We start from the raw sequence: 13,539 nt of genomic DNA, 5'->3' as shown, positions 1-13,539 counted from the left end.
AAATTGGCTACCATATTTATAAGTTTTTGGTTTTCTTCCTTTTTCAATGGGTGGAAGAGGGGGAAAGCGAGGGAGAGAATTCTAGTCCAAAAATAAAATAAACTTGAATTTTTTTTAAAAAGGCAACTATCTCCTTATGTCAAATCCTCAAATTTGGATCTCTTCCAATATAACACTTGTACACAAAGTAAGCACTTAATAAAAATCTATTAAAATGAATTGAATAATTTTGGGTTGTTTGTTAATTTGTTGTAACTCTCTATTCTTTCAGCCATCAATGGCCACATCTACAATTTGCCAGGACTAAGGATATATGAAAAGGAGACAGTGAGATGGCACTTGCTGAATATGGGTGATTCCCAGGATATTCATGTGGTTCACTTTCATGGCCAGACATTGCTGGAGAACGGAACCCAAAAGCATCGTTTGGGGGCTTGCTCCCTGCTTCCTGGTAAATGATAATAACTGATGTTGATATAATCTTTCTTTTAGGTAAAACGTTTTACATTCATCATTTATTTCATTTGATCTTTATAACAACCTTGGAAGTAGGTAATATAAATATTGTTAGTCTCATTTCATTTACACACATACATTCACACACAGCCAAAATATTATAAATGTTAAATGATTCACCCATAGTCATATAGGTAGTAATGTGAGAGACAGGATTAGAACCCTAACCTCCCAATACCAAGTTTCAAACACTTTCTACTGCACCTTTTTGCCTCTGGGCAATGGGGGGAAAAATCCTTGCATATAATCATCAAGAAATATATTTCTCAGCACCTGTAACACTCTCCAGTCACCTAAATGTCAATACCTGTGCTAGCATCCTGAACCAGGAAAAGTTATTTTTATTTTTCCACTTTTTCAGCTTGAGTGACAAATAGATTTTATGTGATGGGCAGAAGCTATATTGTGGGAGGGGCTATGGTAGTTGATGTCAGTGCTATATAAGGGCAATACAATAGGGGAATACCAGGGCCATTTTGCCTTTTTTTGGCTGTCTTACTGTGTCCTTTTCCAAAGATTACTGCTCTGGAAAATTGCATATTGCATTATGCATGGCAGAGAACATCAAATGATCATAGATTTTTACATGTACACACATTTGAGTGTGTATGTGCATATATATACATACATATACATGTGTGTATACCTATGTTTTTTTTTTTTTTTCAAAAATCATTTATATAACTGGAAAGTAAAACCCGTTCTGCAAAGAGAGATAAAAGACAAAGTGGTATCCAGAACATGGAAGCTAATTTCCCTAATGTTTTTATCTTGAGCTAATATAAAGCTATTTCCCTTTCTCTTTGTGAGCAGTTTGGTTACTGAAAGAGGAAGAAAAAGAACTACTGAGTAAAGAGCTAACTTTAGGAGATTTGCAGTTTTCTCTGACTTAAGGGAATCATTTATCATTACAACAGCACAACACTTTTTTCGCAGCCCATCTGAGGGTGGCTATTTTTTAAATGTTGTCACTATTTCATCATCTCAAGAACAGAAATGAGTGGATTTTTGCAGGAGGAGAGTGATAAAGACCAGAAAGGGAGAAGCTAGCAGAGAAGCTTCATGGAAGCTTGTTCCTGAAGGGCAAAGATATCAAGAACTATAATTCAAACTTATGAGTTGCTCCCAAATACGTGAGTTTCCTCACTCATGTTCCTCCCTGCTAGATTTCTATAATTATGGCCCAGTTATCCACAGCATGGCATGAGAGTGTGATCTAAATTTATCGGTAGCCTGTGATACTTTGATTATTGCTGCACTTACTTTATATTGAACAACTATGGCATTAGAATTATTCATGCTTTTCATTTTTCATTGTTTTTAAGTAAATAAATGTTTTGTGCTTAAGAGCTAATAGTGTCATTGTGACTCAGTAGGGACTCAGAACTACCGTAGGGAGGTGAATAAATTTATTTCCCACTCCTAATATTTTTATCTCTAGGATCCCAAAAGAATATTGAATCATAACTAAATGGTTGCAATCTTTATCTTGGAAACCCAGCCAGTGTGAAAGTAGGTTAGAATAATACAATCATCCCAGAGAGGCATGTAGAATGGAGTGAGGGGGTCCCATGCAACAAATAGTTACACTAGTAAATCTGTAAATCTTTCACTTGGACTCAAAGTGAGAGACTTGGGTTGACCCTCCAATCTAATAATTTAGTTAAGATATATTTCCCCTGGGAAAGAAATGGCTAAAGACAGTTTTGATTGGTTTCATGAATAGTTAAGAATATGGCAACCAGTAGAAAGCCATCAAAAACAGAACACAAGAAACTGAACTTTGTTAGGAGAGAGATTTAGAAAGAATTTCCTGATCATGAGCTTTGAGAAGTAGTAAAATGGATAAACAGGGAAAGGTATAGAGATCTTGAGCTCTTAGAGAGTGGGACAAGTCTTGCCTAAAGATGGAAAATTTGAGAAATTTTAAAACCATGGCAGGGAAAGTTTCTGGTTAGGTTTTTGGGGTTTTGTGCTGCTGGTAGAGAAGGGGGCAAAAATGTAGTAGAAAGGCAGTGTTTATTTGGGACCTTTGTTGATCTAAAGTAATTTTTTTAAAACATAGACTGAATTATGGATTACTTGGTTTGCTCATAAATGACTATTTTTGCTATATTTAGACAAATGAATGTCAGAACAAAAAAATCATTCTGGAAATATTTTGTGTATTTTCCCTTTTTATTTGATGAAAGTTCTATGGGGAAAAACAAAGATTCCCCTCCCTAGTTTTCCCACTATTTTTCTAGGTCTTCACTTCTTGATTTCTGCCTGCAAAGGAGTATGAGTATCTCTTAAATTCTTCTGATGACTGTTGGCCAAAATTGTTTTCACTTAGTCAACATATATATTTATTAAGAATTTGTTACATGCTATTTACTGTGCTAAGAACTAGGATATAAAGAAAGATATATTTTTGAAGGTTTAACTTTGTATTCCTCTTCATTTTAGGTTCATTTAAAACTCTTGAAATGAAAGCATCAAGACCTGGCATATGGCTCTTAGACACTGAGGTGGGAGAAAATCAGATAGCAGGAATGCAAACACCATTCCTTATAATAGATGAAGGTATTATATGTATATATACCATAATATATTCAATATGAAAGCAACAATGAACAGAATTCTTAGAAAAAGACAAATTCTGGGAATCCAAAGTATGTTACTGTAAAGTGGGCTGCAAACTCATAGGCCAGAAGATTTTGAAATAGTTATTCAGTCTTCCCTGCAGGAAACTAATCATTATATGATAACAATCAATTAGAATATGATATACTGACATGAAGATTGTACACTTGGTCTATGTGTGGGTCATTTGGCCTTGCACTGTTCCATAGGCAAAGGTCACATAACTGAGAAGTCATCTGTTTCAAAAATTAGAAGCACTGGTCACTCAGGAACCAGAAAAAAAGAGCATAAACTCATGCCCACTATTTAAAATTAAATAATAAATTAAATTATTTATATAAAAAGAAAATTATGTTATAAAAATTTAAATCCTTTTAATGATTGGTGACTAAATTATATTCATATACTCATTTAACTAAATGATAAACTTATAATTCCAAGCTATCCAAACACTTGTGAAAACTTCCAGTTGTTCCTAAGAGCTCTGGTAAGGAAACTCTGGTAAGGAAGTTACTGTGGTGGTCAAGACAAGGACTGACCTTAATAGTTTCAACACTGGCCCGCAGGAAGTTCTACCTGCAAGTGGCTGGTATTTCTTTTTGTGCTCAGAGTTTTGGTAGCCTTGACACTCTCAGAGGAGCTTCAACAGTTCAAGTGAGAATAATTGTTCTAAAACCTAAACAGATTGGAACTAAATAAAAAAAAAAATTTCCCATTCTGGGCTTTCAAGTTCCTTATATCCTAGTAGGACTATTCCTACTGACCAGATGTACTTCTCGAGAATAATAATCTCACTTCACTTGTCATGCTGCAATGTATTTAAGTTATGCTATGATTGGGCAGTCGATAAGCATTTATTAATTAAGTTCCTATTTTGTTGCTAGATGCTGTGCTAAGAATTGAGGATTCAAAAAAAAAAAAAAAAAAAAAGATGGAAAATAGTCCTTGTCCTAAAAAAGCTTACTTTCTAGTGGAAGAAAAAACAAGCAAATGACTATGTGCATATATGAGATTATATATATAATATATTATACACATACACACATATATATAAATTGATGGATTTAATATGTATATACACAAATCTATATCTACCTGTCTATATGCAGATTGTAAGAGAGAGACAGGGACAGATTCAGAAAGAGAGAGGGAGGGAGAGAGAGAAAGAGAGAGACACACACAGAGACCCAAGGAGAGAGAGACACATAGAGAGAGAGAGAGGGAAGGAGGAAGAGAGAGAAAAAAAAGGAAGGGAGGGAGGGAATTAGGGAAGGAAAGAAAGATAGAAACAGAGAGACAGAGAAGAGAAAGAAGAGGGGGTGGGTGGGAAAGAGAGGGAGATAAAGAAAGAGAGAGGGAGAGACAGAGAAAGTAAGACAGAGACAGACAGACAAACAGGAGAAAGTAAGACAGACACAGAGAGAAAAGAGAGAAGTGAAAGAGTCGGGTGTGAGAGAGCGGGGGAGGAAATCAGAAAGGGAGAAAGGGAGAGAGAGAAATGGTGGAAAGTAATTTTAAAAGAGAAAGAACCAATAGGTAAGGGGATTGGGAAAAGCTTCCTTCAGATGGTGGGATTTGAGCTAACTTTTGAAGGAAGCCAGGAAAACTAAATAGAGGTAGGTGAACAAAGTATTCTGGGCTTGGAAGACAACCAATAAAAGGCAAAGAGTTGCAGATGAGAAGTTCCCCAATTAGGCCAGTGTAGTTGGATTGGAGATAATATGGAAAGGAGTAAAAGCTGGAAAGGTAGAAAGGAGTCAGCTTATAAAGCACTTTAAAATGCCAGAGGACTTTATATTTGGAAGCTCTGGCAGGTAAAAGCATTTGATTATCAAAGACTTCAATAATCATCACTTATACTTTTTTTCTCCTCTCCATAGAATGCAAGATGCCCATGGGCTTAAGTACTGGCATTATAGCTGATTCACAGATAAGTGCATCCAGTTTCCTGGGTAAGTGTGAATACCAACCTTAGCAAAATGTTTTTTTCTTATTGGGAAGCTGAATCCAGGTTGTCATCATGTCTATGTGAAATTTAGCCCAGATCACAGAAGACTTTTTTCTTTGCCAAGGAGAGGCTAAAACTAGGGCTCTGATGTGAAGGAAAAGCTATATTTATTATAATAATGATAAGCACTTACATTTATATATTCTATAATTTTCAGTTTTCCTCAACACAATCCAGACATATTAATAATCATTATGTTCCTATAGCTTTTTATGAATTATGAAAGCATCTTCCTCACTGCTGCCCTGTTTAATAGATAGTCAACTAAACCCATTTTACAAATAAGGGAACAGATGGCCAGAAATTAAGTTCTTTGCCCAAGGTCACTAAGCAAGTGTTAGAACTAAGATTCAAACTCAAGTCTAACGCTACCAATATTCTGTCACACCACCTCTTAAAATGATCTCTGGCAATCTTAATTCATATGTAATGGGAAATAATAAGCCTTAGAGTCTGATAATATGAGTTGAAATCCTAGATCTGAAATCTTCAAGAGTTCCAGACAATAGTTGTGCTGTTTTGGATATTGACTTTCTTTTTCAAAGAATCAGGTTAGAATCAGTGATCCACAAGATCCCTTCAAGTTCAAGTCATTTAAAGAGTTGAGAAGGAAATATTTGTTCTGTTCCAACTAATGACTGATTTTTGTTTCAAATCTGACCCTGCTTCAAGTGAAAGTACATATAACTGACAAGGAAGCTACAGTCAAGAATCTAGTGAATTTTTATCCACACAGGTCCAGCTTGGATTAATTCTCTAGATGAGGGTAAGAGTAGAATGTACTGATAAACTATTAAACCAGAGATAAATATCCTTAATATTTTATTATAAGAATGGTTTTGCTATTCCATCCCTAGTGATCAAATTTCTTAGATTCACAGTGTAAAGGGAAAAAATTATCTCATTAATTCATTACTAGGAATTATCAGTTAAAACAAGCAAATGGCCCATTTCTTGTTTGGGGGGGCAGATTTTCTCCTTAGTAGAACCTCATAGTGTTTATGGGCCTGTACCCCTGGTTCTGTGTACTCATCTCTGTGAGGAAGAGTCTACCTTCACCTTCCCATTCCCACCTCACCCCAAAAATGTCTTCTGTGTCCCCAGTCACATTTTTGATGCTTGCTCTAGGAATGAAACCCCCTTCTCATGGCTCTAATGACAGGGATATTCAAGAGATTTCTTTTTTTTCACCTCCATATACTATTAGTAGGTCCGAGGAGAGTAATTAGATTAAATATTCCAATGAACACATTTAACACAAATAATCAGACAAAACAACTCAATTTTATCCTTGTTTCTCCTTCACTCCCTCCCCTCAGGAAGTGATCTCCTAAAAAACAAAACAAAACAAAACAAAGCAACCTTTTTTTTTTTTTCCAGAAGGGTATATACAGACACTATAGATATATACATACATATATATGTATGTGTATGTATACATAATACATGTATATATATATATGTATGCATATTTATGGAGAGCTACAAATGTGTATGTACATATTACCTAGCTATCAAACTGCTTTGACTTTCCATCTCACTACTTTGAGGAAGTCCAAGTCTGCCCTTATTAGTTCTCAATCAACTTAGAAGAATAAAAAATGGAAAGTGTAAAACTGAGGGAAAGTGGTAGAAGAAATTTTCCAGTGGATGTTAAGGCTGAAGTGCTAAGGGCTTGGAGGACTTAGCAATTGAACAATTCATCCATCAACAAGCACTTATTAAGCACCTACTATATGCCAAGCTGTACTAGTTGCTGGAAGTACAAAGAATGGATCAATTCCTGCTCATAGGGGTCTTCCAGGTTTATGCAAGAGATAAAGGGCACAGGCACATATAAAATATATTAAGCTTAAATAGAAAATGAATAAATAGGGGCAGCTAGATGGTACAGTGGATAGAGCACCAGCCCTGAAGTCAGGAGGACCGGAGTTCAAATCTGGTCTCAGACACTTAACACTTCCTAGCTGTGTGACCCTGGGCAAGTCACTTAACCCCAGTTGCCTCAGCCCTCCAAAAAAGTGGATAAACACGTATATATATATACACACACATATATATACACATATATATATACATATATATATATACACACACATATATATACACATATACATATATATACATACAGATACGTATATATACATATATATACACACACATATATATACACATATACATATATATACATACAGATACGTATATATACATATATATGTATATGTATGTATATATACACACACACATAAATACACATATGCAAAGTATTAGCTTTTGGGCAGAACATTCATTATGCAGAAGATAGTGCTTAAACCATTTTTACCTTTCTTGGTAACCCTGGAAGTTAGCATAATGCCTAGCATTTAGTAAATGCTAGCCAAGGATACATATGGTTACCACTTTAATTCTACACCTAACTATATAATCTCCTTCTTATAATGTAAAGCTAAAAAGAAAAAGGATTTTCTATTGGAAAAGTGTTTTTCCACTAAAATTGAGAAATTCTGGATTTCTAATCTTTTTCAAATCTAATTTCCTTGTTTTCTTCCTTAAAAATCTAGGTTATTGGTACCCTAAATTAGCAAGGTTAAACAATGCTGGATCTTACAATGCTTGGAGTGTAGAAAAACAACTATATTCTCTTTCATCTGAACCGTGGATCCAGGTATACCTTAGTACCCTGATAACATCTATTATATGAAACTACCCCACACTCCCTTTAATTTGAACTGCATCTCATCATTTGGTTAACATTTGTTAATATTTTGAGTGGAAATCAAATCTCTATCTCAAATAATATTGGGCTAATTATTAGCAACTATTTCTTGAGCATCTACTCTACTTAACACTATAACAATCTGTGTGATATTGCAGATAGAGGGCTAGAACTGAAGTCAGGAAAACCTGAATTTAAATTCTGCCTTTGATATTGATAAGTTCCTGGGCAAATCACTTAATCTCTCTGACTCTCAAGCAACTCTATAAGTACATAATTGTTATGTACTTATAGCAATAGGCAACATTCAAATAGTTCTATATAATCTACAAAAATACCCATATTGCCTCATTAGATATGGCGTCTATACTCACTGCCTATGTGACATTGGGCAAGTCACAGATGTCCCTTCTAACTATAAATCTATGATTGTATGGCTCATGTGAAGTGAGTTCTATCATTATCCCCATCGTATAGATGAGAAAATAGAGGCTTACAGGTTAAATGTCTGGCCCAGGATTCTGAATTAAGTAAGTGATCAAAGTGGGATTCAAATTCTTGACTCCAAAATACAGCAATCTATCCGGGATGGCAATCCATTTCTACTTATATCTTTAAATTGGATGTGCTATATGACATAAGGAGTCTAAAGTAAAAACTCCTAATCAGGTCTCTGCTCACAAGTAGCTTACAGTCTCGTTCAATGGAAGATGCCTCTGAAAAAAACCCCAGTCTTGTGTGTGTTAGTCAACTAAACACATTGTTTAGGGCAATAATAATAATAATAAAGCAAGCATTTATTTCTTTGTGGACCAGGATGAGCATTTAATGCATCTGCTGCTATTTCAGGTGGACTTTGAAAAAGAAGTTGTACTTACTGGGATACAGACCCAGGGCGCCAAACAGTACCTGACATCTTACTATACCACCCAGTTCCGTGTGGCGTATAGCTCAGACAAAAGAATGTGGCGGTACTTCAAAGGAAACAGCACTTCAAGGCAGGAGGTATATCTATGTTTCTGGATGACTGAGATCAGGCTTCTAAGCCGCTTATTTGGAGCTACATATGGTCTTCTAAAAACATGACCTGCACTCTGGAGAACTTCCAATCCAGAAAACTTGACCAAATGACACAGGGATTTTGGTGATGCTGTAAACTACAGATGAGGAGGTGACTTGTACCTCAGCATATTAAAATTAATCTTCAGAAAAGTTTCTAGAACACAGAGTTATAAATTCTAAGTATAAATTCAAAGTTATATATTCTGTGTGCGTCAGAAGGGAGACACAAACCCGCCTCCCTAGATACAAGTTTAATAGTCTTTCTCTCTCTCTCTCTCTCTCTCTCTCTTTCTCTCTCTCTCTCTCTCTCTCTCTCTCTCTCTCTCTCTCTCTCTCTCTCTCTCTCTCTCTCTCTCTCTCTCTCTCTCTCTCTCCTGTGCTGCATCTCTGTTCATTAACAGTAGCCCAGGTATCCTCCCCATGTCAGATATTCTACAATAGAGCGGGCTAAAATAATATAACTTTGTTCTTAGACCTTAAGGAGTTTACATTTATTCTCCTTATTATTCTAAGTTGATTTTCATATTTTAAACATTTCATTTTATGACCTGAATATCATGTAAGGAGGGTAAAGTGATATCATAATACTTTGAGGAATAGGTAACATTACTCTGTTTCTATTGAGAAGAGGAGATAGGACTAGAAGGGACATCCATTTTAAATAAGAAGCTAGGTGGCAGAGTCTACACACATCCTTCAACATTTAAATTTCCTTAATCTGTTTTTCTATAATCATTTATAAAAAGAAAAATTAAGCATGAACTTTTATGCAGTAGCCTTGTCCCACAAAATGAACCCCAAAACATAGTCTTAGACGCATTCCATTTTCAATTCAAAGAGATTTATTTATTTATTCCAATAATAGTAAATCTGGAGGATTTCTTTGTGGATTTTAGTTCTGAAGTTAAACAGCAAATAAGAAAATGTCAACCACCCACAACTTTTGATTCTGGTCAAGTTATTTAATTTTGTTTGCCTCAGTTTCTCACCTGTAAAATGAACTAGAAAAGGAAATGACAAATTACTCCAATATCTTGGTAAAAAAAAAAAAATCCAATGGGGTCATGAAGAGTTATACATAACTGAACAATCGAATTCTAAAGGAGCTCAAATTCTACTGGGGAAAACATTACAAACATATTCAAAATAAATGCAAACTAATTAAAAACAGAGTAGAGAACAGAAAAATAGAATAGAAAAAGGAGAAAGCATATTACCTGTTGGGGAAAACAGGCAGAGTACCCTAAGATTAAGATATTTTCCAGATTTTTAAAATAGCCTAAGTCAGTTTCACATTTTCTGAAAAGCAGCTAAGGAAGGGAAGAAGGGAGAGAGAAAAGGAGGGAGGGAGGGAGGGAGGGAAGGAGTCTTCCAACTGACCAATTTCAGTCCAGCTTTACTCTCAGAGGTTGGCCACAGTTAAAGACTATTCAAGGGAATTGACTATCTGCAGTGTAATAATAGTCATGCTTTCAAGATAGCAAAACTCTGGAAGAAGTGGGCTAATATCCCATCTAGAGGGAAATATCACTTCACATGTTGGAAATTGAATTCACTTCAGCAGGGTTTACATGCCCACTCTGTGCCTGGTATTGTGCTACTGGGACTAGAAAAAGAGAAACAAAGTTATTGCCCTCACAGAGGTTACATTCTATTGGGAACATACAAAATTTGAGATATACAAAGAACATATAAAATGAAACAAAAGTACTGTCAAGAGGAAGAGGGCTAACAGAATTAGAGGTTCATGAAAACCTTCTAAGAGGAAATGATACTTGAGCCATGCCCAATGTTCATAATCTGTTTTGTTTTTTTTCTTTCATAGACCCTTTGGGCAATATGGTAAATTCAGCCTATGCATCTTTCCTTAGAATAATACTTTAAATACATCAAATAAAATATATGGTGGATTACAAAGGAAAGAATTTATTTTTGGTGATTTGTCCCTGCCTTTTCTTTCTAGTACTTTGAGGGTAATTCAGATGCCACCAGCATCAAAGAAAATCCCTTTGACCCACCCATCGTGGCTAAATACATCCGAATCTCTCCAACCCACTCGTATAATAGACCTACTCTCCGTCTGGAATTGCTGGGCTGTCAGGTCCAAGGTAAGGAATGAGGATTTGCTAGCTCTTCCTCTCCTATGCATAGGGTAGAGCAGATTACTGATGGATTGTTTTCAGTGACTTAGGTGATTGCTCCAGTTTTCAGTGTGTCTGCCAATTTGTGTGATAAAAAGAAGGGGGAAATAGGAAACAGGAAAGAGGAATAGGAGGAAACTTTTAAGCACTTTACTCACATTTTATTTGAGATGTAAAATATTATAATTAATATAGGAAAAAACAGTATTATATTAAAAGTATTAAAATATTTTGTTAAATTATATTAAATGTAAGATATATTAAATATATCAAACAATACAACATTGCATTAAATATTATGTTAAATATAATAAATTCATAATAAAAAGACAGGTATATAATAAAAATATGTTAAGTGAATGTTGCTATTAAATGATAGGTACATTAAGTGGTATCTATAATATTAAATATACAAATATTACAATAAATGCATAATCAAGTAAATAAAATGTTTATTTTGAAAAATGTGGGGCTCAAGTGAGTCCACCCACTTAGTAAGTTTCAGGGATGGAACATGAACCCTGTTCTTTACATGTGCATCAACACTTCATCCATTATCCCAAATAGCAATCTTAAAGTATGGATTCAGCTTAGGGAATTTTGATTTTCTCCTAAGCTATTACCATGCCTTGGATGGTAGGTTTCATTTTAGAGGGAAGAGCCATTTGCACTGGGATCTTGTTCTCTTCCCTTGTTTTGCCAACCACAGTATGCCTTGTCATCACACTAAGTGTCAACACATGCTTGTCCCAAAGGGAGTATGCCCGAAACTGTGCCCATCTCAGATAAAAAACATTTGATTATGATAACATCTTTACAATGGATTAATTCAGGGTTAGTATGTTTTCATATCTTAGTATGATTATGATTTGCTTTTCTAATGTTTAACCAGCCTTATATTTTTTGTATGAATCCAAATTTGTCATAAATGATTACTTTGATAAATTGCTATAATATATTTGAAAGGATTTTATTTAAAATTATTAATTGATATTCATTAAGGATATTGGTCAATTCTCTTCTTTATCTTTCTGTAGTGTAAGTATTAGAAAAGATATTGGTCAATAATATCTATAAAATAGATAGAATTTGTTAGAATATTTGTTTTGCAGTTTTTTTTAGTATAATTTGATTTGTATTAAGTGTTCTTAAAAGTTTAATACAATCCCCTGTAAATCCATCAGGACTACAAGCTTTTCTCCTCCATAATTTCTTTATAGGGAGTCCTGTTTCCTTTTCAAAATTAGATTACCTAAGATCTCTATTTGGTCTTCTGTTAATTTAAGTATTTTATATATTTGAAAACATCTCTCTATTTCTCTTCTCAGTTTTGTTAGCCTGTAACACCCTAGTAGGTTCCCATAATTCTTTTTTTCACTTGTTTTCTTGTGATTCTACTTCCTGTTTTATCTATTTGAATTTTGACCCTCTTCTTTTTAATCAGATTGGCTAAAGTTTTTATCATTTTTTGGTATTCCTTTCAAGGAACGAACTTTTAGTTTTATCATTTCTATAGTCTTTTTTTCCCTAACCAAGCTCTGAAACCCAAGTATTCGGACTCACCCTGTAACTCTAACTGTTACAATGTACAGTGGATAAAATGCATGACATTTATTAGCTATGTGACCAGGGCAAGTCTGGAGAGTATTTCCCATTGAGAATAGCAATACCTATCTCCCATAATTATCATAAATCTCCACTGAGAGAATGTTTGCAAAATTGAAAGTGATATACAAGGATCTATTGTTATTTTTATCATTATTATTACTATGATGATGGGGATGATGATGATGGTAATGATGGACTATATAATAGTGACAATTCCCCTGAATTCAATATAGATAGAATGTAAGCATATAGCTAAGGTTTGTTTTGGGCTTTTTCTGTGTGAAGTTGTTCTTTGAGGGATACATTTTGCAACAAGGTGATCTGTCAAGAAGCATTTATTAATGTCAGGTGCCATGCTGAGAACTGAGGATACCAAAAAAGGAATGAGATTATGGAGGGTTTTTTAAAAGCAAAAGAGACAATTTTATATTTTATTCTGGTTGTATTAGAAAGCCATTAGAGCTAACCAAATAGGAGATGGAGAGAGAGAAGTGACATGGCAGGACCTTAATTTTAGGAAGATCAACATGATAGATGAATGGACTGAGTTAAGGAGACCAACCAGCAGGCTCTTGCAATAATCTAGGGGTTAAGGGATGAAGGGCTGCATCAGGGCAAATGTATTATAGCAGAGAGGGAGGAGATGCTATAAAGGTAGAAACAATAAGACTTAAGAACTGGTTGAATATGAGGGATGAGGGATACTGAGGAGCTCTGAATAGTATATCCAAATCCAGATGAAGAAAGTCAAAAATAAACAAGAATAAATGAGTTTTCTCATCCACTAATTGTTCCATCTCAATACTCATGAAACTAAGTATCACAGAGGGAGGAAAAAGTCACATTTTCTAGTAGAAAAGATA

At 34.8% G+C, this 13,539-nt stretch overlaps 1 protein-coding gene across 2 annotated transcripts in view; it reads left to right on the top strand.

Annotated features, from left to right (window-relative positions):
* The window catches only part of F5 (coagulation factor V), a 76,581-nt gene that overhangs the window by 54,351 nt on the left and 8,691 nt on the right, over positions 1-13,539 (top strand). For both annotated transcript variants that reach the window (XM_074308303.1, XM_074308302.1), the window contains 6 exons: positions 272-451; positions 2,965-3,081; positions 5,022-5,093; positions 7,711-7,814; positions 8,715-8,870; positions 10,891-11,035. In XM_074308303.1, the coding sequence (XP_074164404.1) occupies positions 272-451; positions 2,965-3,081; positions 5,022-5,093; positions 7,711-7,814; positions 8,715-8,870; positions 10,891-11,035 (774 nt within the window). The remainder of the gene's footprint in view (positions 1-271; positions 452-2,964; positions 3,082-5,021; positions 5,094-7,710; positions 7,815-8,714; positions 8,871-10,890; positions 11,036-13,539) is intronic.

The sequence above is a fragment of the Sminthopsis crassicaudata genome, chromosome 4, assembly GCF_048593235.1.
Source record: "Sminthopsis crassicaudata isolate SCR6 chromosome 4, ASM4859323v1, whole genome shotgun sequence".
Classification (NCBI taxonomy): domain Eukaryota; kingdom Metazoa; phylum Chordata; class Mammalia; order Dasyuromorphia; family Dasyuridae; genus Sminthopsis; species Sminthopsis crassicaudata.
The sequence above is the reverse complement of the archived record's forward strand: the minus strand, read 5'-3'. Positions and strand labels throughout refer to the sequence as shown.